The following is a 24,929-nucleotide window of genomic DNA, read 5'->3' as shown; positions in this document are numbered from 1 at the left end:
TTGAATGGACTAAATATGCCAATATCTGAAATCAGTACTGTAAAACGGGAATCTTCCTATTTTCTTCTTTCTGACCTAGAGCAGAAGGTCTAAATGTTCCAAGTCCGAGTTCTCTCTGCTCAAGACCATGACCATCCATATTAAAGTATCAGGCTTGAGTACTGCTACAAGATTCAGTCTCACTTGCAAGCTATCTAAAGGCCATGTAGAATCATAGAACAATTCAGGCTGCAAAAAACCTCTAAGATCATGTAGTCCAACTTAGCATAATGTGTCCAAGTCCCACTAAACCATGTCCTAAATGGTCACATCTACATGTCTTAAATGCCTCCAGGGATGCTGACACAACCACTTCCCTGGCAGCTTGTTCCAGTGCTTGACAACACTTCCAGTGAAAATTTTTCCTAATATCTAATCTAAACCTGCCCTGGAGCAACTTGAGGCCATTTCCTCATGTTTTGTTGTGTGTTACTTGGGAGAAGAATCCAATGCCTGCCTTGCTACAACCTCCTCTTAGGCAGTTGTAGAGAGTGATGAGGTCCCCCCTGAACCTCCTTTTCTCCAGGCTAAACAATCCCAGCTCCCTCAGCTGCTCTTCATCTGACTTGTGCTCCAGACCCTTCACCAGCTCTGTTGCCCTTCTCTGGACCTGCTCCAGAAACCTTAATGGCCTTTTTGTAGTGAGGGGCCCAAAACTCAAGGTTTGGCAGGACCAGAACCAAGCACAAGGAGACAATCACTGCCCTGGTCCTGCTGGCCACACTGTTTCTGATACAAGCCAGGCAGCCTTTGCCCTTCTTTGTCCACCAGGGCACTGCCAATCATGCATATACGAGATTCCAGATAAAGTGTGTGAATAGTTACAACACTGTTAATGGGCATTTTTACCCACTCCATAGGCATACTAGCTGCCTTCCTTTGCTGCATGTGTATAAGTGCTTAAAAAAGAAAAAATGGGCAAAGAAATATCTGTCAGAGTCGTGTAGGATGATAACCATAGTCACTGGAGAGAGCTGGGCCCTTCCAGAGAGCAGTTCACCCCTTGGGTGCTACCAGAGAATCTTTTAGCCTCTTTCTTTTCATTAACTAGGGCTGGTGACTCAGCTGCAATTACAAACTCGCACAATACTTACCTCTGAGTTCCCGTAGCTTTGTAGGAAAAGCCCACAGCTGTAATTTAAAAAGAGTAGTAACAGTGAATGCCACTAAAAGCAGTGGAGATGTCTTGATTTTGCTTTAGACATGCTTGGAGATGTCTTCTTTTGCTTTAGGAGCATGATAAATTGCATTGCCTGGAGGCTGTTAACCCATGCACACAATCACACGCTTGGCTGGTGGTGGAGACCCAACTTTGGAGCCTCTAATATGGGACTCCTATGAGTCAGTGATAAAGAAGTGATGTCTTCTGGTCTGATCTGAAGATGAAAGTGTACTCTGGGTGCTGTGACTAGATATCTCATCAGTGGTGGTTGGGGTCACCCCAGTAGCATTGTTTGAGGGGAGCATGTTCTTGAGAATTGAATGCTTGGGAGTTGTCTCCTGAGCAGTAGCACAAAGCAGCTCATTCATTTGTTGTTTTTGTCACTTGTGTCAACTGACCTCAGATTGTGTTGATGTACTTAGGGGAATTACCTGAGAAAATTGATGCAGTTACTTTGTAGATAAGGCCTAAATTTGCAATGTGAATGTGAATATTTTTTATAGTCATACTGAATGATGTATTAGGACAAAATTTTAACAGGGTATGTACAATTGTGCAACTTCTGTGCAGCAGAGGATATAAAGTAAATTTATTTGTTATTGTCTCACAAGAAAGATGTTTCCTGTGGAATTTTCTCTATTATCAAAGCAGGAAATGCAGCTTAATGTCCCTGTTCTTCATTTTACCCAAGTGCTTTATAACAAAAAGTGCATGGAGGTTTAATTTCTTAAGGGTTTAATTTGCTGTCACTTCTGATTTGTCAGAATCTAGGTCAGAAAGGATTATTATTAAGTTTTGGGATGGCTTATTTGGGTCATGTAAATGAAGTCTGATGTCTAGAGAGGGTGCCCAACAGCTTTGCTTTAGCACATTATGAAGAACAAAGCACAAGTATTTCTAGAAATGAGGTTGGACCCTGTGACTGCATTGGTGTGTCAGAGGTTGGACCAAGAGGTGTCTGTCTCTTTATCGTGGCACCTTTCTCTCAGAAGCTACTGCTCTTGGGAGGCTTGTGAACCAGCCTCTGAGGGCTATTTCCCCCTTTGCTTTATATAAGATATTAAATATTTTATTTCAAATATCTGTAGAAACCCTGTGAGAATTTGGAGAAATTATTATCAGGCTCTCTTCTCTGTGGGAGGAAAGTGATTCTGAGCCTGTGTCAAAACTGGGATCTTAGTGGCAAGTGGGCATCTCCAGCTCTTGCAGCTGCCTCTGAAGAGGCTGCAAAGCCTGTGCTGGTTCTGCTGCAAGCTCTCTGCTCCTCTGTCACCCCAGACACCCTGCTGCAAGCTATGTGGCCCAGCCCAAGGGCCTGTGTGACTCCAGACCTCGTTATCACCACAGCCAGTGCTGCTGTGGGCTGCTGTTGTTGCGATGGTGTTGGTGAAATACCACCCTGTCTTCTGGCCTGTGGCTTCCTGACTGTGACTCACCTGCACCGTGCTTTGTGATGCAGTGTCAAGTTATCAAGTCATTTACTATTATTGCTGGGCTACATCTGCTTTTGGGTGGGAGTGTGGTTTAGCTGGGTTCTTTTTTCTCATTATGTGCAGAGTAAGCAGGGGCAGTCTAATGACATAGCAGCTTGAACTTTTACTATTGATTAATTTGATTTATGAAATCCACAGAAGGCCCAAATGTGGACGTTCTGGAAAGGGTGTGAATAAAGTGGGGAGCATGGCATGTTATCTAAGTGCATGGCTAAGTTTTGTCCCTCAAGAACAAGGAGAATCCAGTCATCAAACTGGGACATGAAATGATTTCAGAGTCTGAGTGAAGTGATGGAATGGCTTGGGTTCAGCCTCTTGTACCCTGTGAGCTGAATCTCATTTCAGTTCAGAACGTTACTGTGAAAATGTTATTTTATAAACAAAGTGAAATAATTCTCTATTGTAATACCAGTTCCACAATAAAACAAAACAACCCAACAAAAAAACTTTAGGTGGGAAGTCATCAGGCTTTTTTGCATAAGTGGCAGTACAGCATAAAGCAGAAACATTCATTGAATGCTTGAATCTGTTGAAAGGCAAGACTAATTATAATAATAATTTGAAACTTTATATAAAGTAGCTCTTTATAGGACAGTTTGAATACTCAAAAACTTTCATTAGAAATGGTTGAAAAATCAGATTTTTATTTTTTCCCAAAAAGTCCTACTGTTTTTAAAGAGATTTTTCATTCTTAGAAATTTGAGAATTCTAAAAAACAGAGTTTAAAAAACCCTCTTATTTAAACTGCAATTTCTTACTATTGAATAACACGTTTTTTAGAGATTTTAATAATGTTTAATGCAATAGCTGGCTTCTGTGCTATTTTTGTATTTTTGTAGTAGTACTAGGTCCTTTTGTTTTTATGTGTGAGTGCTGTTACTGAAGAATAATGGGAAATTATTATAAAATTAAAAAGAGATCAGACTTGACAATTTTAACAGGGATATTTAAAAACTTTTGAAAAAATGATGTGTAGTTATTTTTGTTAAAGCTTATGAGATTCTAACACAATTTAATTGGAAGCAGCACTTCAGCTAAAAAACGTTTCAATAGCAAAAGCTCCTGCTGGCTCTGCTGACCCCTTAACATCCTCTATGCAACCAAACAAGAGAGAAGAAAAGCTACAAGGTGTTTTCTTTAAGTATTTGCCAGTGCCTGTGAGATCCAGCCTCCACTTCATGGCAGTAATTTGTAACTAACTTGGTGAAAAATCCTTGCTGTTGTGCATCTGACTGGAGAAGCTGGTGGGTGCTGGAACTGCCCCAGGAGATCCCTCTGTGTGTAGTTATTCAGACCTTATGGTGGTGGATAATGATTTTACTCTGGGATTAACCTGTGATAAAATGCTTGACCCATCTCCTTTTGCCCCTAAATCACTGTGGTGTTAAAAAAGAAAAAAAAAAAGCAAATCTTTATGTGGCGCAGAACAAGTGCATCATTTGTGCTTTTGAAATCAGTGGGAGGTGGAGCCATGAGTCAATCTATACAACTCTTCTTCTTGGCCACAGTTGGTTGGAAAATATCGTGGTCCAGGAGCACCTACCAGCTGGGAGAAACACAGACTGGAGCCTTATAGTGGTGCCTTTTATGAAACAAAGATACTGATGGGATCATCAGCCTATTCACCTTTGGTAAGAGAAAATCAGCGGTGGGGCAGGAGAATCTGTTTGGCTGTCTTGGCTGAGATTCATCAAAAGCAAATGCTTGGGGAATTTTGATCCTTAAATGTCAAATGCATCTACAGCAGGCAGATTTATCAGTAAAAGCAGCAGGTCCTGGTGAGATGGATATATCCCATCGTGAAGAGGAGAGATGGGAGAAATGCTAGGGTCTCCTGCCACAGTGAATCTGAGTAGGAGCTGAAAATTACTGACTGTTGGGTTTCATCACTGGCCCCTCTTTTGGCTCTTTGTCCCCAGGATCGGTTCATCCGGGCAAACCCGCACAGGAAGATTGGAATCAGGAGGAGGACTCATGAGAGACCAAACTGTGCTGAAAATGAGGTACTGTACAGAAGGCAGCTTCTGGATTGCAAGGAGAGAGCTGCAGGGCATAAAGGGTGTCTGTGTTACCTGCAATCTTCTCTCAGCCTTTCCAGCCTCTCACCAAGCTTAACTGTTTTTGTGTGAGGTGATATTTATTGACAGTTAAGGGAATATTTGCTGCTTCTGTGAGTGTGCTGTCTAGAGTGCAAAGCATTCACTGTGACTTAGGGGTTGGGAAGATGATGACCTTGTGGTTTAAATGCTAGGCAAGGAACTGGGAGAGCTGGATTTTAGTCTTGGTTTACTGTGGTATGATTATATGATGATAGTCATACCTCATAATACCCAAGCCTTAGTCCTTAAATTGTTTTTCCTTTACTTTATGGAGGCAGATCAGCAAATAAAATGGCTTACTCGCATGTCTGACACTTTTCTGAGCACTGATTTTTATGAAGATGAATTGGTTTTGGAAAGTGCTGAATATGGTACATACTAGATATATTAAAAATTATTCTGTTTAATGGTTGATTGAAAAGATATTGAGTAACTTGAAAAATGAAAATAGTAGTCTATATTTTTCCACATCTGAGTTTTCTCAATCTGTTCCCTAGCTGTAGTCAGTACAAAAGTATGAAGCTAACTCTTTCTTACATCTGGGAGACCAGTGAATTCACTAACTGCTAGCACAATGGAATAATAATTTGTGTCAGTATAGTTGCTTAGTACTTAAGCCATCTCATTAATAAGTTTTCTTCAAACTCATGGGTATGGTTAGGATGGTCCCTCATCCTAAAGCTGAGGATGAAAAATTAATCCTTTGTGTTTGGGATGAAATGTTGAGCTTTCAGCAATTTGTACCATGTACTTCTTTCATTCTCCATCGGCAGAAACACTGCTGCCAAAAATTACGCTGAGATTGATGAGTTTCTTTCAGACCTTCTGGTTTTGTTGTAACAACACTTTCTCAGAGAAAAGTGTTGAGTTGAGAATCTTTCCAGTAGACTGTAAATAACATTTGGCTTGATGGCTTATTGCTTTCTAGATGTTTAGTCTGCTTCTGTCAGGACAGGGTGTATCAAAATAAGAGGTACACAAGGAGGTCCTAAGCAGGCAGTTCCTCAGAAATCATGATTCTTTGGAGATTTAAGTGCTGCTTTTAATTTAAATAATGGAGATATTTCTTCTGTATGTAGTATTTTACTCTTGATGTTCTTCAATACTGCCTTGTTTTTCCTGTAACCAAGTGTAGGGTTGTGTTTAGCTGTGACAGGGAGTGGAGGGAGAACAGAAAAACTTGAGAGAGTTGTGGAGCCTTCAAGCTATTCCCCTTTAGAACCCTACACTACAGGTTGTCAGTATTGCTGGGCTTCTCTTTGGTAGATCAATCAGGCCAGCCTGGGTTTGTCCTGATTAAGGCAAGACATTCTGAATCACCTGTTTGTGCTTTTGAGCCTTTTTTTTTTCAGTATGTGCATTTACATACAATTAGAGCTTTTCTTGCTTATTTGTGTTTAATTATATAATCTAACATACTGCCAATTTTACTTTGTGTTCTCAGCTTCCTATTTTCTTACATTATTTAGAGCTTTAGTGATTCCTGCTTTTTTCAGTTCTGGTTCTTTAAAAAAAACCTGGTTTATATACATGCATCAGTTCTGCTTGCTGTGTTAATGAGGTTTCATTTTGATTAATGTAGACCCTAGCTATGAAAGACAGCTTATCTTTACTCAAAGTCAAATCACAAGAAAGTATTTCTTCTCAGAAAATGTCTCAAATAAATTAAATAAATAAATTCTCAAATTTAAATAAATTCTCAAATAAAAAGTTAAAATGAAATGTACTGCATTATAATGACAGAATGGCCTTTGTGGTGTTATAAGCTATGTTATTTATATCTGAGTTAATTGTTAATAATTAAGATATCTTTCTCACTGTTCTGCAGCCAGAAGTGCCTCAGTTGCGCTGGCTTTCTGTAAGAATTGTAGGCATGAGAAATCTCCGCAAAGCAGATGTGTGTAAGTATCACTGATGGAGTATTTACAGCTTAGCAAGAAAACTACTGTCACCTGATTTTCATGCTCTTGTACACCTGTTGCTTAAATTACAATAATATTTCAGAGGGGTTTGGGTGAAGAACTTGTATTTATTTACATTTTCATTTAAATTCAAAATAATTTAGAAAACACTTAAAGCCAGAAAGGAAATAGACTAGAAATTCTGTATTGCAGGAGAAGTTTTTCTTCCCTTTATCAGCTGCTCTGTGGTATTTCCCTTTCTCCTAACTCTTCAGTGCCCCTTCTTCCAGGTTGCCCAATTCTCTTTTGAAAAGAACATCTTTGTGAAAGATACAGGAAAAATCAGAAGTTGCTTTTAATGTTGCTGTATTTGTGTCTTCACTGTTATGTCGGTGTAGATGAGTTGTGCTTTACAAATAGATGAAAATCCCTCAAACTAAAGTTTAAATTTAATTTTAAAAAGTGCCATTTCAAGAAGAGACACTGTATATGAGTTTTCTGGAAACTGGCAAATATTGGAAAATAGGAGTTAAAAAAAATCACAAGAGAGTACTTAGTTCAAAACTGTTGAAATAAAATACTTTGGCTTTTGTTATCATATAGAATTAGTGGTTTAAACTTGACATGGTTTGAAATTGATGTGAATTTAAACAGAAAAGTTAAATAACACTAAACCCAGAATATTTTCCTTTGGGTCTAATGAAATATCTAGGACTCCTCAGAGGTTAATCTTTTCTTTCCCTGACTGGACAAATGAAATAATAACAAAGTACTCCTGTACTAATTATGCAACTTGTTGTTAACACAGGGAGCCAAACTGATTGTTATGTCAAGCTGAGGCTGCCAACAGCTTCATGTCAGGAGGCCCGGACAAGAACTGTACACAACTGCAGAAATCCCATCTGGAATGAAACTTTCCACTTCATCCTACAGAGTGAAGTAAAGGTGGGATCTGTGACAGTGAGCAGGGGTTTTCTAAAGGGGGCATCTTCACCTGCTGTGGGCAGACTCTTTTTGAGAGGCTTGAGGCTCACGCGGATCTTGAACCCAGTTAACCTGATTGAAAGAAGTAGTTTAAAATGAGAAGGTTGTGGAATATCTGGAATAACGCTGAATGCTTCTATGTGTCCCAGAACAGTTGTAAAAAACTGTTAAAGTGTTTACAGAGTTAGCAGAAATAGGTGAGCAGAGTGAAAGTGGTACAAAGTCCAAACTGGATCAGTTTCTCATCGTTGACTAGTGCTGCATCTTCTCATGCTTCTAAGGGTGGCCTGAGCCCTGAGGAGCTACCAGGGGAATTGCTGTAATTCAAGTCCTGTTTAAAGTTTGGTAGTGTGCTTTAACTTCCATTTTAAAGGGCTGAGAATTTCCCCTTTGTTATTACTTTCTGATGAAATGCCAGAATTTCTCAAGGTAGTAATTTTGAATCCACAAACGATCTGAGGAATAGTGTATGTAACCTCTGCTCTGTCTGGTGCATGTTACCGTCATATTTATCACTTACGTTTCCTCTTCTTTTGGATCTCATTTTGGTTGCCAAATCTGATGATTTACCTCTTCTAGGGTTAGTCCCTGACTGCTGTCTGAGCCACCTGGGCTGTGAGCAGAGCTCTGTGCTGTCACAGGAGTCTGCCCACATGAACATGAGGCTGAATACTGGCTCTGCTGAACATTCCTTTCGGGCTCAGTAGTCTCAGAATTACTGTTTTTTGTAAATTAATGTTATTTACATCCTTCTCTGCCTGTCTCCTCAGAACATCCTGGAACTGACAGTCTGTGATGAGGATACTTTTACACCAGATGACTGTCTTATGACTGTTCGCTTTGATGTGGCTAAAATCCAGCCTGGAGAAAAAGCTCACCTGAATTTTGAGTTGAATCCAGAGGTGAGTGGCTAGAGAAAACAATACTCTTGATTAGAAATTTGTCTCAAGTTACTACCTCTATTGAACATTAAATTGGTTCTCACACACAAAGACTTCATTAAAAAGGATGTTACTAAAAAGGTTGAATGCTTGGGTTTTAGGAGGGGGAGTCACAAACCTCCCCTGTTGTGACTGGAATAAGATGCAAAACGCTTTTTGTATCCCTAATTTTTTTTTTTTTTTTTTCTAATTTCAAAAATATATGTTGAAAAATCAGTGAGAAAAAGAGTCAAAAATGAAGAAGCTGATGGTTAGGGGGTCTCATTGTTGTAAGAGATGGACAGAGCAGGGATGGGAACAAACCTGTCCCCCTTTCCAGGCAGTTGCCCTTACCTTTTGGCCAGGAGCTCACTAGGGCTATCTCCTCTCAGCTTCTCCAGGGATTTTGGGCAGTTCTTTCAGATATTGTGCTTGCTAAATGAAGCATTTCATTCTTGTAATAATCTCTTACAGTTTTTTCCTCCTCTACTAAACAACTATAAGGGAAAAAGTCTCAGCAAGTCTGCTTATGCTCCTTTATTATATGGTTAGAAACTTATTTTAGAGGGGCTGAGCCAGCATAGAAGGGGCAGGCCTTGATGAATGAGAATATCATCAGCACTTCTTCTTCTAAGTGAGTGTATGACCTAATAGTTACATTTGTTGCATGTGTCTCAAAAAAGATTGTGTTTGGTTGTATTAAAGGGGACATAGGGAGTATCTTATGAAACACTGAGTAGATGAAGTTGCTGAGTGGAAGGTGGAGAAATCACATTCATCTTCAAAGAGAGCAGAATATGTGCTCAGATTACTTTCTGCACAATGTAACACCTTCTCTGTTTGGTGGGTGTAATAATAACTTCAGGGCTTTTTCACACTTCTGCCAACTGCTTCAGCTTACGGTTCCCAGGAACTGTTGTGCTCCGTTTATTTCTAATCCCTTGTGTCAGCCAGGCTCTTTGGAAAGCACTCTTGTCTGTGTTTTATATTGCTATTGCTTTGGAGAGTGTTTATTAATTACTCTTTTAGAAGTGGTCATCTTTTAGAAGAGCAATCCTTGCTGAGGACTGCTTACTAAACCTGTTCAGCCTTCCTCAGAAAAAGCCTCATGTGACAGAGATAATTCCAGGTGTGATTCAAGCCCTGAGTTTGCTCTGAGGTGTGTGCAGAGCTGACTTAGCCCATTAGCAAGGTGGAAGTGGTGGAGGTCAGAGCAGGTGAGCTGTCTCAGGAACATCCTGGTCAAGCTGGCCTTCTTTGGATCCTGATGGATCAGACACCCAAGAGGCATCACAGATTGTGGTGTGTATATGAATATTTAGAGGACTTTGGGTTATTTAATTTTTTTGAAAGTGACTTAGTAATGCAACAGGCATTCTTAATAACAAGGTGGCTGTAGTGCCACCTCTGCCCATAATGATTTCTTCCATCTACCAAGGTATCTCAAAAGGAGAGCTGAGCTGGTCACATGGGTAATGCCAGAGCAGCAGGGTGACTTTGCTGTGCCTCTTGCTCTCTGTGGCCTAACAGGTATTTCCATTGCTGTGCTCTGGCTTTTTCACCCACAAATATGTGAGTGGGACTTAATAGAAACATAACATGTGTGAGTGTAAATTGGCACAAGAAGGATGGGAGCATAAGGCAAACACAATTAGGCAGATGCTATGAGCCAGGTTCTTCTGAATCTTGTTTCTGCTGTTCTTGGGACAAAGTTGTAACAAACCATCAGTTACCTTGGATTTTACAGTCTGGGCACAGTCAGGTATTTGCTATGGTCTGTCTTGCATCGGTGTAAGGTGACTGCTTTCTAAAATCTGTGCTTCAGCCTTCTGTTACAAACTTGCAGACACTGTAATTCTCACAAAATTAGAGACTTTGGGAGAAATTAGCAAGCAGAACCACCTGCTTCTGCGTTATATGTCACAGATGCAGCAATCATGATGCTATTCTGTTGCTGTTTCATTCTTATACTTTTGCTGTCTCCTTTCCTTTTGATTAATCTCTCCTGAGCTCTTTCCCTGATTCCCCTTCATAGCTTCAGTCTTCTCTCTTCTGATTAATGAATGAATGAATTAATAATTTAATAATAGGACCCTTGCTCCCTATTATATGATACTTAATCTTTTCTTTCTCTTGATGGGACTGCTGGTTTGTAAGCAGTAGAGCAGTGGAAAGGTGAAATCAAAGTGTGGCCACATAAAACTGTATCCATTCATATTATGATGTAGAGGGTGTGGGAATATAGAGAGAGAGTTATAAACAAATTGTCAGAGTTGTATCAGAGGAAAATATTTTTTCTTTCATAAATTAAAAAAAAGGTCCTATTTTCAGAATCAGGAAGAACTAGAAGTGGAATTCCTACTGGAAAACATGTAAGTAAAACCTAAATGTTGTAGAGTTTGTCATCATAAAACTGCATTTTAGAGAGAGTGGTAATGCAGCATTGAGGAACTGACTCTACAGACCTGTGATCAGACACCCCATCTCAGCATCCTCCCCACTGCTGCTTTTCTCTCCTGAATTTGAGTGACAGTCTCACTTACTGTTTAAAGCTGAAAATGGGTGTTTATTTTGTGATTCAGCCTAAGGAGAGATGATATTCATCAGGAGAGATAAGGAAGAAGAACATCCTTGGGAGGGCATGGGACGTGATCTGACAGAGGGGAAAGACAGAACTGCTGATGGTATTTGCCAGCTAGAAAAACTGAACCCAGAGAATTATTTGCTTTAGAAATTTTATTGCTTAAATACCCACTTTCAAATAAACCTTTTTGGTTTTGCTTTTCAGACCAGGAGTATCTGAGAAGATAATTACTAATGGTGTACTAGTGGTAATTATTATATTTTTTTAAAATATATGTCAATCTTATGGTAGGGCAGAACTGAAGGATGTGGTTGGAAGATTGGGAGAAAAATTTCTTGTGTTAATTGTTGGGGTCTGAATGGTATTTAAATGTGATGACAGGTCCCCAGTTATTTTGGCTTCCTTAACCATGGTACTGCTTGCAAAATTTATACAAGATACTCAGTTTCTACAAATTCTTCACATCCACAGACCACCATGGCCAAGCATTGTATTTCTACAGGACCCCTAGAACATCAGTGAGAATCCTGAACTGTTTCTGTGACCAGTGGTTTTATTGCTTTTCTCTTCCAGTCTCGTGAAGTTTCTTGTTTGGAAGTACATGTGAATGAAACAAAAATGAAGAGTTCTTACAAAAGTGAGGTTGCTGATTTAAATTGTTTGTTACTGCTCTTTGTGCTATGGGAAATGCAGCTGAATCTGGATAAGATTTGGTCTGTTTTAGTCTCTGTTTGCATCAGGGCTGCTTGCTTGGGTATTTCCTGAATTACCTACTTTCTATTAGTGAGAATCCTCAGAAGAAGGTGTGACTGTGTAGCTCAAGGGAAACTGTGGAGGTGGCTGGGACACTTGGAAACATGACTGTGGTGTGATGGAATCAAAATAACTTTACCTCTGTTTTCTGGTAAAAACACAAAGTAAAAGAAGGGAAACACAACTCTCAGGAGGAGAAAGACTTCAATGAAAGCTCAAGGGATGTGAATGCTGCTAGAGGCATCCACAAGTGTCACACACACTGTCACTGGGCAGGGTGTCACAAATGGTTTAGGTCACTTAAAGGATCCCTGGCAAAGGTATCAGCAAATGTAGGTTTAACATAAATTTGTAAAAGTGCGACAGAGTTTGATGGCAGGGTTCACTCTATTACTAGATGCAGGAGGAAAAACCCCCATCAGCCATCAGCACCTCCAACTTCCCCTCTCTCCTCAGCTGCCTTAAAGGTAAAGCTACCCCATGACACATGCAAAGAAAAATCATATTAGAATCAATCTAGAATTATTTATGTGGAGACCAGGGATGCCAAAGGATAAAGAGGGCAAAGGAAGGGGAGCCAGGAGTGAAGATCCTCACAGTGAATTTGTGAGTTTCCAAGTGGGCCTTCTTGCCAAACTTGATCATTTGTCTAAAGGTTTCAGCAGCACTTAATCATCCTGTAATTTCGCATTTACAAAGCAACTCAATGGGATTTACTATAAGCAGAACAATAAGTAACTTAATTATGAATGTAGGATGGTAACATTCATACTTTACCTGATATGGGGTATTCAAATCAATTCACACATGCTTTCACACAAAGAATTATGTACAAAGGTGCCTGCTAAAAATTCCCCTCAAGGCTGGTGAAATCAAACAGATGCCTTTGCATTTCTCAGTGGATTGAGGGCTGGGCCTCGAGGAGTCAGGGATGTCAGCCCCCACTCTGCCATCAGCTTTTGGGGTCAGTTCTCTGAGTACTGCAAACTTGAGAGCTGGTCAGTTCTGGTCAGTTCCCTGCAGTCCAGGGGAACTCAAAGGGCCAGGTGCTGCACACTGGTCACAGTGGAGGAAAACATTGTGGTCCAAATTAACCTTAGTTAAGCCTGCAGCACTAAGGCTGAAATGTCACTTGAGGCATGTTTATTTGCTGATGTCAGGACTGGGAGCAGTTAACATCTCTCTGTGCTTTGCTTCTTATTCTTAGGGAGAGATTTCACATTCACAATGAAAGGATCCTATGAAGAAACTCAAGAAATTTCCATAGGGCCTCACTCCAGGCCAGGAAGCAGTGAAACCACCAGGTTCCACTACATCAAGCACAGTCAACCCAGACTGCTCATGACCCTGCCAAAGGAGCGTTTTTTCTGTTGTGTATGTTTTGCTTATGGGTGGTGATAACACCTAACCAAAATTTTGGGAGAAGAATCATGAGTTAACCCTTGTCTGGTATTTCTGTGTCTAGGGTTTATAAATAATATTGTCGTTATAACATTTTTCCCCCTCTTTAAATCAGCCTGGCTCAGGTAGGAGGGAAATGGATGTAAATAGTCCCCTGGCTGTGCCTCTCCATTCTCTGGACTTGGGAAAGAAAGTGACAGTGATGAGAGTGAGTATCCTTTGACAGTATTTGGAATTTTTTCAACAAGGTAAACAGTGATATCTGGTCACATAATAATTTTATTACTAAAAATGCATTAAAGAGTTATTTGTAGGCTTAGCTCTGCATACACTTAGAAATAGAGCTATGCTTTGGGGTGAAAATAGGATATCCAGAATTCCTGGCTGCTTTAAAAGTAGTCTAAAAGCAGGATGAGGATTGTGTGCTGAAGGCCAGAGAAGAGACCAAAAATTTATCATTTGACTATATCTGTGAATAATTGCTAATACTGTCAAACCTGCTTTTACAAAATTTCAATTCTATTTAAAATTTACAGTGTTTTCATTCTTTCTATTTCATTTATGGTGAATTTCATTTTCAGGGGGAATCTTATGAGGTCTCTGTGAATGAGGAAAATAGGTAAATCTTTTATTGCTTTTGAATGATTACTTAGGCCATCTCCTTTCATAGTATCATTGTTAGATGAAAGGAAGCTACATCTTAAAGCAGCTAATTTCAAAACAGGAAATAAAGATGACTACAATATGGGGAATGATTAATAAAGTGCTTTTAAAGCTTTTAAATTGGTTGGTAAGAATTTAGAATAGGATAGGGGGCGGCTAGTTATGGGGTATAAACCATCACAATGTGTTTCCTAATGTTGATGCTTTGTAATTTTGGTACCTAAACATCTCTCTGTCTTGTAACCTTTATCTATAATATGTGCATATTTATGTGTACCAGATTTCTAATGTGTCTAGCTTCTGTCTTTATGCATCCACAAGACCCCTACAGGTCATTTTTCAATGAAACACATGGACAGTAATTTATTTAGTGACTGGCTTGCTGAGATTTTCTGAAGGGCAACAATACCCCCTGTTGATGAGTTAGCTCCATTGCAAGGCTTAGTTGCAGGTGAATGATAAATCAGAGGATTTTATTGACAAATATTCAGAGAAGAGACTGAGAGGTTTTTGTTTGTTTTTTGGGTTTTTTCCCCCCTGAAAAAAAACAACTCTGAAGCTGGAACCCTGTGAAAATAGAGGTTATAGAATGAATCAGGTACATGATATTTGTGATAATGTACAGAAGGGATAAATTTAAGAGACATCTTCTGAATCAAATAGAGCACAAATTCTTTGTAGACATAAGCCTAACTCAGTATTTTTTAACTACAGTGTGTTATGTTTAAATAGCTGCTTAGGCCCTCTTTGTACTTCAGGAAACACATGCATAGCAAGAAAATGTGAAGGGGTGTCCAAATACCAGAGTTCAATGTGAAACAGCTTGAATCCAGTTTGTTTCCTTGTTTTAAATAGGCAGAATATTTTATTTATTTAAATTCCTTATGTTTGTGTGTAATTGTTCAGGACATAATTCTGGTCCAACATCTCCACAGGAAGGCACAAATGTAGGATATAGGATATCCTATATATAGGATATACCTGCTTTCATTTCTGTAGGGTGACTTTCATATACGTGGAAGTATAGTTTCTTTAAACTGGTTTATTGTTGTTGGTTTTGATGAATGTCTCCAGCTGAAAGGTTTATCCTACAGATAACAATACTGTTCATATTTTCTAGTTGCGAGAATTTAGATTTGCGGTTGGGGTTTGATCTGTGCGCGGAGGAGCAGGATTTCATCTGTAAAAGGAAGAAGGTGGTTGCTGCTGCTCTGAAAAATGTTCTTCATCTAGATGAAGACCTGCAGGAGGATGAGGTATGTGGGACAGCATGTTGGGAACTTGAAGTAAGATGACCTGCTTTGAGAGGGTGGATGTGATGTACTTGCATGACTCCCCATATTGCTCCTCCACATAGACTAAATGGCATAGCCAGATTGTCACTTGTGCCTAAGACCATATCCAAGTTTTGTCTCAGAGGATGAAAGGGGAACTGTCAGGAGGTCAGTTATAGCTCCTTTATTCTCTGCCAACCTCTGTGCTCTCTCAGGGGCACCCAAAGGCTGTATTTGCTGGCATGCTGGTGTGTATAACCAAGCCTGCTGAAATCTGATTGCTTAGGCTGAGGCTATTTCTCCTCTTCTCTGCTGCCACAAGGCTCACGGGGAGGGCTGCAGCTCTCCCATAGCACACTGGTACAGTAGCATCTGTCTTGAGTGTTTTTTGGTGTTACCTCTAGCTTGCTCCTCCCCTGGGGATCCCTGAACTCAGAGGTAGCTGCTCTGTTACTGGAGGACAATAATCTGTGGTGGGACTGTGGTGCTTGGAGCAAGACTCTGGGACAATGTGCCTGTGGGGTGTTTCCTACACTGCTCTGCTCAGTTCCCAGCACCCCCAACCCTCTATGATGTGTGCAGGACAGCATTTTTCAACCAAGTTAAAGTGCTCATGAAATTAAATAACAGATATAATAGGACTTGTTATTATTAAATGAGAATAAAAAAGGAGTTTGAGCTAAATTAATAAAAAAAAACCCCAAACCCACAAGTGGATGGTAAAATACAGTGAAGACAAGATTAAAGGTAATGGCATCATATGTTCCTAAAACTGAATATTTGTTGTATCAGTTTTTACTATACAGAAAAGGGAGGATGGATAAAAGGATTAATGCATCTCTGAAGAAAGTAAAACTAAATTGCATGTAGCACTGATATCAGGGAAGGTAGAGGTAATCTGGGTTGGAAAGAGGGTGTTAAAATAAATCTATAAAGCTGGGCACTACCTGCCTGGAGAATAGGAAGCGTTGTATATACATGTAGAGGAAGAAGAAAATTATGCAGGCAGGTTTTGTGCTTCTCTTCTGACCTTAGTTTTACTCAGAGCTTTAAAAGGTGTTTTGAGGGAAAAAGCTGAGAAAAAATTAAATACATTGAGAAAATATGAAAGTATATTTTCCTATACAAGAACTGTACTTTCATCTACTGACTTTCCAAAGCATCACTGATGAGGAAAACGCTTTCAGCATACACTGAACTCCACCAAAGTTTACACAACTCAAACACTCTTCAGCTAGGCATTGAAGAGGGTGAATTAATCAAAACCTACCTGAATCAGGTGTTGCTGTTACATTTTTCTGCATGGCTGTCATTCCAGTGTTTCACCTGGTGATGGTGAGTGGCTCTGTGTGTGTTTGACGAGTGTTTCTTTGTGTGTTGAGCAGGTGCCAGTGGTGGCAGTCGTGACCGCAGCAGGGGGAGTGCGGTCCATGACAGCTATGTTTGGCAGCCTTCTGGCTCTCCAGCAGCTGGGTGTTCTGGACTGTGTGTCATACATCAGTGGTTTATCTGCCACCACATGGTAAGGAGAGCTGGGCTTGTACTCGCCGTTTGTGTTAGCAAAGAGAGAGCCTGGTGAACAATTTTGCTTTACTGATGACTTTACTCGGGTTGATGCTGGTACTTGGCTTCCTTTTGGCACTTGTTTCACAGGACCACTCAGTGCTGTCCTCCTACAAGGAACAAATCTAATGAGGATTACAGTATTTTTGTAACTGCACTGAAGTGTTTACAGAAACAAAAACAAAAGAGCACAAGCTGGGAAGGTTTGCCTTTAACTTATGTTGTTGCATGCAACACTTCAGAATTCCTTTTGTAATATTTGTTTGGGTCGACTCTTACTCCGCTCCAAAAAGCAGACTTTAAAAGAACAGCCCTAAGATAAAACACAGTGTCATACATGCACTCAGTGGTGACTGCCTTGCACAGACTAGGAGGGGTTGAGGGATTTAAAACATTTTGCCTCTGAAAGGCTGCTCTAAAAGTATGAGAGACAGAACAAGTGGGGTGGGGATGAGAGGGGATGACTGGAATCTGCTGGAGCTCAGGGAACTGGCAGCTCAAGCCTGCCCTTATGAGTGCCAGGAGTCTGAGGTGACCCACCTGCTGCATGCCCAAGGAGGGGCTCTGGCACTTGCCAGAGCAAGAGTCGCTGCTAAACTCCAGCTTAACATTTCACACAGGGTATGACCCACCTGAGGGAACTGGCCTCAGACAGAAGATGTGGCTTGGACAACCAAAGGGTGATTCTAGCAAAAGCCTGAGTTAAGTTATCAGTGTTGCTTTATTACTTTTTTGATTCTGAAAAACAAACAAGATAGGATGATTTTGAATGTATTTGTGTAGCAAAAAAAAAAATTTAAAAATCGTTATGCAGTGTAAGTTCTACCTCAGCTTTGAAATGCTCTTCCAAGTAAAAGTTGGAGGGCAAGAACCTTGTTTAGCCTGAAAAAAACCACACACGTGTTATAAGCCCAAGGAATTATCATGTGCCCTGTGATGAACCACAGTACCTTTCTTTTATCCAGGACCATGTCAAAGTTATATGAAGATGCAAATTGGTCACAAAAGGATCTCAGTGGGCCAGTAGATGGTATCAGGAAACACGTGATCAAGAGCAAGCTGCACTGTTTCTCCTTGGATCATATGAAATACTATGAAAATAAGCTTTGTGAGAGAAAGCAAGAGGGGCACAAGGTGTCCTTTACAGATTTATGGGGACTCTTCATTGATTGTATGCTACATCATCAGGTACTTGATATTCTTTCTCTCCCTCTTATTTCAGAGGATTTCTAACTTCTCATGCCTAAGGTCATGGATTCAGTTAGAGAAAAGGCTCTCAAAACACCTGAAGGACTTATTCTTTGGCTTTTTAGAATAAAAGTAACAGAGTTAACACTAAAATATGAGCATCTAGAGGAGATGTCTGAGCATGTAAAAATTCAAGATATTGAGGAAACTGATTTTCCATCTTTAATTTTGGGTCAGGTGATCATTCTAGTAACATACAGAGGAGAGAAGGCTCTGACAGAGCTAAGTTCAGGCATAGCAATGCACACCCATAAGCTATATTGAAGGAAATGATCCAGGTTGACTAAATATCTTTCTTTCCTTACAGCAAGTCATATCCCATTGACTGCACAGACATGTTTCTTGCATTTTTGCACTGTCCCCCTTGCCAAAACTCCCACAAGCACAATGCCTTGGCAAAGGCTCATGGCAGATAACACATCAACACACTTGTGTGGCCAAAGAGCTAAAATACACAGAACAAACCTGCTGAGGTTTAGCAGATACTTCATTGATAGTTCATGCTTTGATACTGTAGTTAGTCCATGCATCATCTTCTTACAATGACTTTTGCTCTTTGCAAACAGGAAAGTACTCACAAACTCTCGGATCAGCAGCTAGCAGTAAATCAGGGGCAGAATCCACTCCCCATATACCTGTCCCTCAATGTCAAGGATGACTTCAGCACTTTGGATTTTAAAGGTACAGATTATCATACACCCTCTTATAACTCTGAAGGATTTCCTTTTAAGGCTGATTGAATGCCCAAACTTTTTACTGTAAGTCCAGGCCAGTAAATCTTTTAAATAATTTCCTTTCCCCTATCTTCACATCTGGTTTTTGTTTGGATGAAAAACATGCATCCTAACAGTATGGAAGGGACACTCCTGTGCTGTCAATGCTGCTCAGTGTGGGGATGGAGATGCCTTTTTCTGGCAGCCTTGAGAGCCACCACTGCTGCTCTTTTCTCTCTTGTCCCCACCTGCCCCCACAGCCCCTTTCAGCTGCTGGGTCTTCTGCTGGGGCAGCACTAGTCCAGGAGAGCTGTGAAGAGTGGGGAGGAGGGCAAGGAAGGGAAGGGAAAGGAAAACGTGGAAAGGGGTGAGAGCAGGAGTCAGCTCCCAGGGGCCAGAGAGGGATCTGAGGAGGGGCAGGGCTCTGTGCCCTGATCAGTGATCCTGACCACTATTCCCATAGTGTTTCCAGCCCAAAGTAAGCAGGAAATCCTGCAACTGAGCCTGGGCATCTGCTCCTAGGCACAGCTGCAGTCCCAGTGCACCCAGCCAAGGTTTCTGTGTTTTGAGGGGGTTTGGTCAGAGTCACCTCAGGGCAGTGATTATAAAGAGTCTTAAGAATGAATGGTAGCTGGTGTCATAGCTTACTCAGAGGAACTCAGAATGCCACATTGTGTGCATGGCCTTAGCAATCAGTGGACTTTGAGCCCCAGGCCTTGCTTCTTAGTGCAGAAATGGACCTGAATCCCAAACTGAATTGATTTTGGCAGAGGAGATGAATTTAGCTTTTGCATTCATGTATGTTGAAGGGCATCTGCTTGTTTCAAAACATGGTGGTTTGAACTGTCTGTCACCACCACGGTGCAGCTACAGGCCTTGTGCTCCTTGCAGCTTCTGATTGTCTAAGCTGATTTTTACACGTGTTCAGGTGGCTGCAATAAACCCAGTTTGATGCCTTATTTGCAGAGTGGGTGGAATTCACACCTTACGAGGTGGGTCTCCTGAAATATGGGGCCTTTGTTCGTTCAGAGGATTTTGGCAGTGAGTTCTTCATGGGTCGCCGGATGAAGAAGATCCCAGAATCCCACATCTGCTTCTTGGAAGGTGATTTACTGTCGCAAGAAAACATCACCTTCAGAGCTGGCTACACAGAGGTGTTCTGCAAGTTGCAATAGTAGTACACCAGAGAATGTATCTGATGCAATTTCAATCTCAAAGGAACCAGCCAAAATTGATTAAAGAGGAAACTAATTTTTGAGACAAATGTGACTAATTTGCTGAATGTCTTGCTGAATGAGCTAAACAGAACACATGCATGCACACACAGACACAAACTGATCATCTGAAGTATTTAAACTCACAGCCTGACTTTTATAGACAGCCGAGTTTCGAAAATGGCCTGGTCGTAAGCCAGACATTGTGTGGAACGGCGTGGCATTTGATATTTATAGGAAAATTCATAATATTTCATAACTGAAACAGAGAGTGGATTCAGGTGTGTTGCCACAGCTGTGCTCTAGAAATTCAAACTAATACTAAGTATGTTGCCTTTTTTTTTTTTTAAACTTTCAAGGCACATGGAGCAATATATTTTCCCAGAGTTTTATGGATGCTGTCTACCTCTCAGGTCATTCAGAACACTTCTGGCACAGATGGACTCGAGACACTGAGCATGACATTGGTTAGTTCTTTAGATTACTTTTCTCTTGCATCTGCATTTCAGTCACACCTCTCTGAAATGTGAAACCTGACATTTGCTAAAGGGTTTGTTTCTGTGTCCTATTTCTGGCTTATGGGACACCAATCCCTTGGGAATGAAGGAAAAGCAGAAGGCCAACAGCTGTGCTGTAAAACAGGAAAAAACATTGTGCTGCTCGCTGTGTGCAACATCCCTGGGGAGTTTTGTCAGTCACGAGAGGGTTGCCAGAGCCCTTTGGGGAGGGAGAGGCCAGACAGGGAAGAACAAGGTGATGGTGTGACACTGAGACCCACTGCCCAGAACACTCTGCGTGCCCACGTGTGCACTTGGTCACAGATGGGGCTGGGAGCCACGGTGCTTTGGGTGTTATTATTATCAGAGAAACACCCTGACCAAATGCAGACACATACCCTCTTCTTGTTCTTCCTACAGAGAACCATCCTGCTCTGCCCAAGAAGCCTCATGAACAGACAACCTGCTTATCCATTCCCAAAGGTTGCCTTTCCAAAACTCTTCGAGAAATGATGACTGGGCGGCCAGTGGTTTCAACTTACCATAATTTCCTCAAGGGATTGCAGCTAAATAACAAATATTTGGAGAATGAGAGCTTTTGTATGTGGAAAGGTAATTGGAAATTGTTTTAGTGATATCTTTGAGGGAGATTTGAGTGCTGATACTTGCTGAGGACAAATATTTGATAAGTTTTATCATAAAGGCAGATTTTGATTAATATTATTTGAATAATGTGTTTGTGGAATGGGTTTTGCCAAGCTGTTGATGATTTAGTCCTGGTCTTGTTCCTGTCTTGGAGAAAGCACAGCAGCTTTGCTTGAATTCTCATCTTCCTAGGAAAAGCCATCAAAGAGTGACTTGAAGGTTCCGAGGAAGTTAAATAGCCATCAATTTACACAAATATACAAATTTACACAAATGCAAAAATAAACAAATTCAAAATGTTGAAAAAGAAGAGCAGTTTGTCACTTTGGATGAAGCTGAGTCTCAGAACTGCTCCCTCTTACTGATCCCAGAGCTGAGCTCTAGATACCAAAATCACGTCAAAGACGAATTCTTAACCGTGGCCTTTGTGTCAAAGATGAATATACATCAACTGTCTTTTCTTCCTCCTCTTTTATGCTAATTTGGAAAAAAAATGGTCTTGACCCTGCAGTAAATAATAACAAAAGTTTTGGCCTTTCAGACACAGTGCTGGATTCTTCTCCCAGCCAGCTGAATGACATGAGTGACTACCTCAAGCTGATAGATACAGCTTTCTTCATCAACACCAGCTGCCCACCCATTCTGAGGCCAGAGAGAAAAGTGGATGTCATTCTCCATTTAAATTACAGTGGAGGATCACAGACTCTGGTGATGTTTTGAAGCAGTTATTCTTTATCTGTATGACTCCAGCAGCTGAATTACCACCACAGCTTTCTTTCTCTCTTCTTTTTTTTCCCCCCCTCCAGAAAATGGTCTGGTTTTTATTATATTAAATGATAATATCAATGGTACTATTCACAACTGTGACCATAATGTCACTGCCTTTATCAGAGCTGCTTTGAGTGTCTTTTTGGGACAGGCATATGAACACAGACATACAGAACATGTCCTATTCTATGTATCTGTCATCTTGGTTCCTCAATAGTTAAATAACTTCTGCAATATAATTAATACACAATACATAATTTTAATTTTTTTAATGAAAAGTTTTGCTTTTATGTTTGATCTTTGTGTTGGCACGAGTTCTACTCAGGGTTGTTTTATTTCTGCATTTTAAGAAACCTTGAGGGGCTTATATGATTGAAATGAATGTAATTTATTTGTAAGAGGACATGAAGACATAGATGCACTGAATGCAAGTATTTAAGAACCTCTGATCTGAGAAGCCACATGTAATCAAATTTTCCTTATCCAAATCCTCTACTGTGCTCACTAAATCACAAAAATGACCTGAATATCACATAAATTTCAGTAAACAATAACCTTACTTTAAAAATATAAAGTGTTAGCAAATCAACCAAATTTCTGTTACCCAAGATATATTAAAATTAAGATGGCACGTTTGTTTCAGTGCATAGTTTATAAACATATATAGTGCATTATTTATATTCATGTGAATCCATCTCAGATTGTCTGTTACAATAAAATACTATGGGTTTTGGTGGTCTTACTTCAAGCTCTCTTTGTGTTGCATCTCTCCCCTCTGTTGAGCCAGCCACTGGACCTGTTCTCAGAGTACTGTTTGGAGCACGGGATCCCATTCCCCAGCACAGAGCTGAGCCAGGAAGACCGGGAACACCTGAAGGAGTGCTATGTGTTTGAGGACAGCTTAGAGGCACCCATCTTGGCCTATTTTCCACTGGTGTGTGATACCTTCCAAAAATACAAGGCGCCGAGTAAGTTGACAGCAGTAATAATTTTTTTGAGATTGTCTCATCCAATTGATGCATTTAATTTGTTCCTCTTCCAAAACAAGACACTGGCAAGCTTCTGAGTTGGCTAAATTATTATATTCTCAGTCCAGGTGTGATGCATATATTATTGACCAGCTAATCAGGGGTTGGGATGAAGAAGTTTAAAAATAAAAGCATGAGTAGCTGTACATTTAGGGAAACCACCTTGAAAAAGGTCATGTAACTTTGATAATAAAGAGGACACAGCTACTAAGTTATATCCACTGGTAGCTTACGCTGTCACCTGACAGTCTCTCTTTGTGAGAGACTTTGGTTAACAAAGCTAGAATTCCCCTATTACTTTTTTTACATGAAAAAAATTGAGAATAGAAATTGCTGAAAATATTTTATGAAGCAAAGGCTTTGCCAGGGTAACCAGCTGCTTTAATACCTATAATTTTTGAAAAGTTGCCAGATTGTTTCCTTTAGTCCAGCAACAGGAGGTATGTTTGTTTCACTAGGAAAAAACCTACCTGTCAAATTCAGTTTCAGTTTACAAATACTTTTATGTGCATCAACTTTATTTTTTTTTATTTCTAATTTTCTATGATCCAGGAAGCTTTCTCCAAAAACGGAACAAAAATCCATGAACCAGTTTATTGAAAAAAGCCTCATGCTGTTCATTATCTTATTTGTTCTGCTGCATGTACTTAAAATCTCAGCCACCTGAGAGGGAGGATTCCCAATCCAGGAGTCCTCTGGTGTAATTTTCTACCAGCTTGGTAGATAAGGAGCTGTCATCTCAGAACTCAACTGAAAAATTATATATACAAAATTCCAAATTTTAAAAAAAATTAAATATTCTTTTGCAAAACCTTAATTTAGAGAGGAAAGCTTTTTGCATGGAAAATTTTTCTACAGGCCAAGTCTGGACTGTAGCCAAGCAGCAAACTAGTGGATTTTAGGAGTGCAGCTGACATAGTTACTATACAGCAATTAAATATTGAACCACTTTCAGGAGATACTTCATCTTCTTGTACCTGTTACTGTGTGTTTTGCATCGCCTGGCTGCAGTTCCCCCCCTCAATACCTTTGCTGTGCTTTGTTCTGGTTTCAGATGTGGAGCGCAGTCCTGCGGAGATGGAGCAGGGAGCAGTGGATGTGTCCAACTGTGCTGCTCCCTATGGCACTGGCCTGCTTACCTACAGCGAAGAGAATTTCAACAAGCTGCTTAACCTGTGCAGCTACAACATCCTGAATAATAAACACTTCATCCTCCAGGCTTTGCGAACTGCCGTGGAACGAAAGAAGCGGCTTAAAAACTATTCATCGCCTAATTCAAGTAAACACTCTTAAAGTGTATTTTGAAAAATCTCATCAGAAGGAGACACACAAATGTTTTGGTACTGGACTAATAAACGTTCGCCTGCTGCAAGCTCACAGATGTTTGTGATGGCAACAGAATTTGTGATACCAACTCCTTTGACTTCTGCAGCAGTGAGGTGGTCGGTGTGTAGCTGCTGCTACAGTCTTATTCCCACTGCCATCCAAATAACAGTTCATGAGATTCTAATACCTGTCTTAGAAAAATAGTTTCTTAAGAAAGTATATTTAACTGGTCATTCTTAGATCTTATTTTCTTACTGTTGTATGCAAAAATATACTTGCAGAGTAATAGCTACTGTTCAAATACTAAGTAGCCATGCATCATCATGAAAAACAAGAATTTTATAGTTGAAGTCATTGAAGAATGGGGGTTTTATTAAGTTCTATGAGCTCAGCTCAGCTAGTGAGTTATTCTGGGAAAGAGTTACTCTTGCTTTTGATACCAAGAAGTCAAATATTGAGTGAACAATGAGCTTTGTTCATAACCTTTGAGGAAAGGTGAAAGAAAAGATGTCACTTCAATTGTGGAAGATGAAAAATGGAAGGAAACTGCTTTCAAGAGTGCAGATGACTGGGACGATAACTCAGGAGATAACATTATATGTTGCTACCTCTAAGACAGTCCTTTTCTGTGCATCAGTTCATTTAAGATGAGAT

The 24,929-nt window shown here is 40.3% G+C and overlaps 1 protein-coding gene across 1 annotated transcript; it reads left to right on the top strand.

Moving 5' to 3' along the window:
* The first annotated feature begins 4,298 nt into the window (after window positions 1–4,298).
* On the top strand, window positions 4,299–24,534 carry LOC107205357 (cytosolic phospholipase A2 epsilon-like). The gene is made up of 21 exons (XM_015629676.2): window positions 4,299–4,325; window positions 4,614–4,697; window positions 6,622–6,694; window positions 7,503–7,639; window positions 8,449–8,580; window positions 10,930–10,970; window positions 11,387–11,429; window positions 11,756–11,819; window positions 13,143–13,309; window positions 13,452–13,544; window positions 13,918–13,955; window positions 15,120–15,255; window positions 16,656–16,795; window positions 17,802–18,024; window positions 18,651–18,765; window positions 19,764–19,901; window positions 20,371–20,478; window positions 20,929–21,120; window positions 21,695–21,861; window positions 22,709–22,889; window positions 24,004–24,534. The coding sequence occupies exons 1-21, from the start codon at window positions 4,299–4,301 to the stop codon at window positions 24,240–24,242; spliced, it is 2,538 nt and encodes an 845-aa protein (XP_015485162.1). The 3' UTR covers window positions 24,243–24,534.
* The last annotated feature ends 395 nt before the right edge of the window (window positions 24,535–24,929 follow it).

This window comes from Parus major, chromosome 5, assembly GCF_001522545.3.
Source record: "Parus major isolate Abel chromosome 5, Parus_major1.1, whole genome shotgun sequence".
Lineage (NCBI taxonomy): Eukaryota > Metazoa > Chordata > Aves > Passeriformes > Paridae > Parus > Parus major.
Note: the sequence above shows the minus strand (reverse complement) of the source record. Positions and strands in the feature narration are given on the sequence as shown.